The 6,000-nt window shown below is 44.4% G+C and overlaps 1 protein-coding gene across 3 annotated transcripts in view; it reads right to left on the reverse strand.

Moving 5' to 3' along the window:
- The window catches only part of usp7 (ubiquitin specific peptidase 7 (herpes virus-associated)), a 47,691-nt gene extending 41,923 nt beyond the window's left edge, over nt 1–5,768 (reverse strand). For all 3 annotated transcript variants that reach the window (XM_041817351.1, XM_041817350.1, XM_041817349.1), the window contains exons 1-3: nt 4,761–5,768; nt 409–513; nt 124–322 (exon numbers count right to left, since the gene is read on the reverse strand). In XM_041817351.1, the coding sequence (XP_041673285.1) occupies nt 124–322; nt 409–513; nt 4,761–4,851 (395 nt within the window). In that variant the 5' untranslated portion in view covers nt 4,852–5,768. The remainder of the gene's footprint in view (nt 1–123; nt 323–408; nt 514–4,760) is intronic.
- Nucleotides 5,769–6,000: the final 232 nt, after the last annotated feature.

The raw sequence follows: 6,000 nt of genomic DNA on the forward strand, positions 1-6,000 counted from the left end.
ACATACAGGTAATGCCTCTGAAAGTGATTTTTCACTGCGGAAGTAGGAAGATTTGGTGTACCGGGCTATCAAAGGTGTGCATGTGTGTGCCCCTTAAAATCCCCGTCCCAACAAGAAACCTACGTGGACTCCGACTCTGCGTTGCACTGCAGGAAGAAGCCCACGCTCTTCTGGTGTGGTCGGTCCGGGTAGAAGCGGGGCATCACCATTATCTTCCACGGGAGGTTCCGGACGAAACAGGACGGGCTGAGAACTGACTCGCTCAGGCGGCTGAAGCGCTCCACCACGAAGCGAAACGTTGTCTCTGACCGCCAACTAGTGTCTGCGGGAAGGAGGCCAGAAGCTAGTTAAGACAGTGAATGTGTTATGATAAAGGGGTTTGTTTCTCTAAAAGCACATCATCCTCACCATCCTCCATATCCTCCTCTGTGTTGTTGTGTCCATCTGCCATGGCCACGTTACCATTGATCACTGGGTTGGCTGGGATTCTTGGGGGGTCATCTGTGTCCCCAGCTGTAAAGAGAAAACAAGACATTATTATTGGAGGGAAGGGACAGCAGATGAGACACTGGAGGACGGATGCTGAAGCCTATGTGCAATCAGAAGGTCAAAGGCAATGTCAATTATTAAAAGCTGTAAAAGGCCACATGTAAGGCTTCCTTTCTTTAAATTCGTATTTGTCTGTATTTGCCAGAAAAGACACAAAAAGGACAACAGACACCCTGCTTGATTGTCTAAACAACTGCTGAAACAGTTAATGTTTAAAAACACTTCATGCCATGATAATACTTCCTTCGATTACATTTGCACATGTAGATTGATCTCAGTTTTGGAAATAAATGTCTAATGGTAGTAGAGATGGTGGTAGATAAATACACATCTACTTGTTACTTATCTTCATGACAGTTTGCGCCAAAACAAACAAAGGGAAAAGTGCTGTCTAAACAGCTTTACTGGTCATTTAAAACAAGGCACGACTCAATACTGGGTGCCTAAGACTTCTTTTTGTTGCCTTAGTATTTAAACAGGCATCAACATCCTTTAGTTTTTTTTTTTTTTTTTTAACCAGGTTTGTATTGATGTTTAAATATCTGGTATGGACGACTACTTTCTCCCTCTGCATGTCCTACGCATCCACACACAGTGATGTTTCCTTTGCCCTTGCACACTCTTTTTCAGTGGGAAAACCCTGCTGAGACAGCATGACAAGTCTTCTTTACCAGACTGGCAGTCTGAATGAGGGCCACAGCGAGAGAAATGTGTGTGCGCTTGTGTGTATCGCGGATCATGCGACATTACAGTAGGCCGGGTAATTATGGACACAATACAGGATTAAGCTGCAAGTCATCGCTCAAACAAAAACAAACGCACAGGCAGAACAACAATCATCCCAGTCGCATAATGAGGCGGCTCGCTGCACCGTCTCATCAATTCAAACATGTTGATAACAGAACCAGAGGGGCTTTGAGTCGACTTCAAGGACTGTGTGAAATCTGTCTGAGCCCTGTGATGAGGACAATGACGCTTCAGAAGCCACACTTCAGAAATCTGTTTCTGTATGTGTCCCTCTTTTTCCCTTCGCTTCCTCAAAACTGACAGAAGCAGCGGTGTCAGTGAGTGCCTCCTCGGGTAATTTTACCAACGGAGTCCTTCGGGACACTGACCTGGTTTACCCAAGTGGATTACACCTTGTTAATGGGGTCTGTCAGTCAACCCCATGACAGGTTCTTGTCCCGCCCACTACTTGGAAACCTCTGAGAAGTCCATACTGACAGATAAGAGGCTAAAATCTGCATAGACTGGAACTACATGCAGTTTTTAATATCAAAAATAAAATGTTGTAACTGCTCAGTTTATCACTTTCCTGTAAAAGCACTTAAAAGTACCGCCAGGACAAAGAGCCGATTTACTTTGCATGATTTTGTTTTTAAAAAGCATCGCAGTGACTGGATGAAATCTGTACTCTAACCTGATACATGTTAGCAAAATCAACAAAGACAAAGAAAGGGGCAAATGCAAATATTTTATCTCTTTAGGTGTGCAACCAAAAAAGACAAAACTGAAAAGTTGGCCTGCAGGACCATCATTTCAGGTTTCTTTTCTATCCAAAGGACATTTCTGGTTGCCAAAACCATCTTTCAAATCGAGCAAAGGAGTTACACAAATGTATTTTATCCTCTCTACTTTATGAAATTCACTATAGAATTTAAAAAACCCTCCACAAGAAAAGGTTTCTCCTCTGCTGACACTGTTATCTGGTTGGAAACACAACTCCAGATGTATTAACCTACAGCAACAAGCTTATGACAGCACCGCTGATCCTGTTACAATGCTCTGGCATTGAGATGCTAAAATGCATCAAACTTTCTATAAGTTTTCCCTTTCCAACAGCAGATAAGAAGTGACTCCCTTAAACAAGCAATATCCTCAGCTCACACAAAAAAACTCTTAGTATTTCATACCAGCTCACTAATAAAAGTTTCAATCTTGTCTTATCAGACAATATGGACTTTAATCGTAGGTTCTTTTAAAAGACAGTACACACACTTGGCTTTTTATCACTTACAATGATTCATGCATTTTTGGAGCCTCTACTGGCATAAACATTGGGTTGATTGTGTCGCAGCGAAAACCTGGCATCCAATAAAATTACTTCTCCTGAACAAATAAAATTAATTAGATATGCAGAGCAGGTGATGGTTAAATGCCACTGCACACTTTGTGTTGTTAAAAAAAGTTGTTTCTGCACTTACAAGCTATACAAAAACATAAAGAGTTTATGATGTAAACTTGTTTTCACTGCCCTTGTAAAGCTGCAGTGCACCGAGAAAAGAGGGTGAAGTACAAAGTAGGGGTGATAATGTCTGGGGAAAGATGAATATAAAGTGAAAGGCAGAGAAATATTAATGCCATCCAGTAAAGTTTTTCATTGCCTATGTCTTTCTTCAAAAAAGAGGCCCAATACAATGGTGCAGTCGATTACTGAGAAAAATGTCTGCAAACGTAATAAAATCCCCAGCACTAAATGACGCAGTGATGCTGAGGGCTCCATCAAGCATCTTCTCTGGTCAAAGTTGACATTAGTAAAAACTTTGTTGTGAGGCGGGTGGTTCTGATGTATGACACCAGCTAAACTGAGACAGGGGTGGTCCTGTCTCAAATTCTGCCAAACAAAAACACAGATCATTAAAAATGGCGAGCTCCATGCCGTTTGGTCCTCCATACAATGAAGCAGCAAATCCCCGCGCTGCCCCTGTGCGGGCCTGGCTTACCGCAGCGGTGACTGCCGTTATATTGCCAGCAGCGTGCATACGTCTCATATGACACAAATAATCATTAACACAAACAGCTAAAACTAAGCATAATCCACATTCACACTGTCATATGATCTAAAAGAATGGCTGAACTTGTTATTCCACAGCCAATTTGGCAAATCACGATTGACGCATCTGCGTTAGCGTTAGCTTCCTAGCTCTCCAGCAAGCACTCGCCACAGATTCATCTACAGGCCGTTACTAGCTAACATTAGCTTGAATCACTTCTACCGGCGAGCAAGCTGGAATATTAGTTAGAGTGATAATAATATCAAGAATGTGTACATCAAACCGTGTGGGAAATATTCTAGTAAATATAAAAAATCCTGATTACGTGAGGCAGATATTCAAGGCCTAACATTCGAGCAAAAGCCAAATCGACCGATGCAAAATACAAGCCACCATTTTGGAACGCCACACACCCCCTCTGTGAGGGTTAGCCGAGGAGCTAACTAGCATGCTAGCCACTAAATGAACGTTTAAAACTGTGATTGGAGGTTAATTTACTAGCACTAAATTAGCTGTACCGCTAGCACTGCACAACGTTTTTAACAGCTATATAAACGCATGTAACCGATTAACAGATTCGCATCACTAACCGCAATACATCAACTTACACAAAGATATTAAGATAAATTGAAAATACTTATCATCTATGAGGGCAATCTGACTGATATTAACCTCTCGTTAACCAAAATCAGTCGGCAGGCCTGTATGTGCTGCACAAGCCGTCAGACACGATGCTAACACACAATGTTATTGAAGCTGATGAAAAGAAACAACCAGTTTTAAAACGACAAAATGTAACGTCATGGACAAGAAAGCGAACCTACTGTCACTTTTTACGTAAAGCTGACTTTGTCACGGAAGACAGGTGCCGATACCTGTCAAAATGGACCCAATGCGCACAAACAAGTCACATTATCAAGATTAATTCACCTCCATGTTAAGTGCCAGACTGTTTACAAACATTTAGGTTACAAACAAACGACAGGAATGTGATTGCCTAACGGCATGGTGACAAAACAGGGATGATTTGGCAAATGCATCTCATTAGTTGGAATACACAGGGAAAACTTGACAGCTTGTTAAGAAATATTTGGCCTGACCAAATGAATGATTTGTGTGGCTAATCTCCAACCTTGTGGATGAACAGCTGTTTTGGGTTATCTAGAATAAAACTGAAACGTCCAGGCATACGCGGAAAAACAAGGTCTATTGGCTTATAACGCAAAATGAGGTCAGCTCCACACAAGTATGCTGCAACGGACGCACAATCAGCAAAAATGCAGCCGGCTATCCTAGCTAGCTTTGGGCCTTCATGTTTACTGTACAGTTGAGCGCAGTCTGCACGATTTCAAGTTTCTACATTTCTCACGCAGCTATAAAATAATGAAAAATGTGGTTCTAACATGCCAGTTCACCCTTCCAATCACATTTTCTTACCTTCCATCTCCATGTCCTCTGGTTCGCTGAGCTGCTGCTCGCCGGCTTTCTGTTGCTGCTGCTGCTGCGTGTGGTGATGATGGTGGTTCATGTTCGCAGCTGCTGTTGTTGTGGTGGTTGTGATGCGGGGCTCCTTGCTATCTGTGGTACCCTCGACCTTTTCCAGGGTCGCCTCGGTTGGGAACCGGGTTCTGGACTGCTGGTGAGGTGTGGTAGGATGCGGAGGTGGGGTGGACAGGTCGAGCCTTGGCGGCCGGGCCTGCTCTGTTGCGTCCTCGGCCTTGTCCGCTGTCAGCGCCGGGGAGTGAGGAGGGGAGGTCGGCGGGGGAGCGGGTAGAGAAACGCGGACGTATTTGCTCGCTATTCGCCCAATCGCGGCGCCGTTGGTGGGTGCAAGTCGCTGTCTGACTGCAGGGGGTGGGGATGGATGGACTGGGGCTCCGAAGAGGGAGGCCCGCTGAAATTAGCTAAATCAATCCGGCTTTACCCCGGGAAATGTGGGGTAACGGTAACTAGTGAGACAACGCGCAGCACGACCTGCACCTTGAGGAACAAAACCCTGTTTATAGCTAACGTTAGCGTTAAGCTACCTTACACTAGGCAGCCAACTGCTGATATAGGAACAACAACAATGAAAACAAAGGCTCATTTGATATTGACACACATTCAACAACTTTGCTTACGATATCCCCAGTCCGTGTGCTCCTCCGATTGTCCCTCGTCTGGGGGAGAGCGGAGGAAAAAGCTATCCATTCAAAGCCGTTTCCAATACGGAATAGCGCTAACGTTAATGTTGCTTTGGAAGTTCGCGGAGACGAGAGTTGCCACGGCCCAACATTAACCAAACCGACCCTAATATGACAAATGACAGAAAGTCGCACCTCGTTGCATTTCTGGCTAACCTCTGGTTTCCTAGGAAAGAAGGTGCCCGGTCACACTACGTTAGCCCCAGCCGTGTAGCTCTCAACCCGCTCCTCCCGTACGGCTTGAGATGTGCTCAGTCTGAGGTAAATCTCAAAATGGCGGTCGCGCTCTTCTCTGAAATGTCACATCCGCATGGAGATCCAAACACAGGCCCATCCCCAGCCAGGTTCACATCCACATTAAATAATACGGATCGGTACACTGCTCATGATACAGGAGGAAAGAGTAGAAGTACTTCAGTCAGTTTTAGGCAAAAATTTAGATTATGAAGAGGGCCCGGGCCTGGATACTGCGTTTTGCATTATGGCCTAAATCA

The sequence above is a fragment of the Cheilinus undulatus genome, linkage group 21 (genome assembly GCF_018320785.1).
Source record: "Cheilinus undulatus linkage group 21, ASM1832078v1, whole genome shotgun sequence".
Classification (NCBI taxonomy): Eukaryota; Metazoa; Chordata; class Actinopteri; order Labriformes; family Labridae; genus Cheilinus; species Cheilinus undulatus.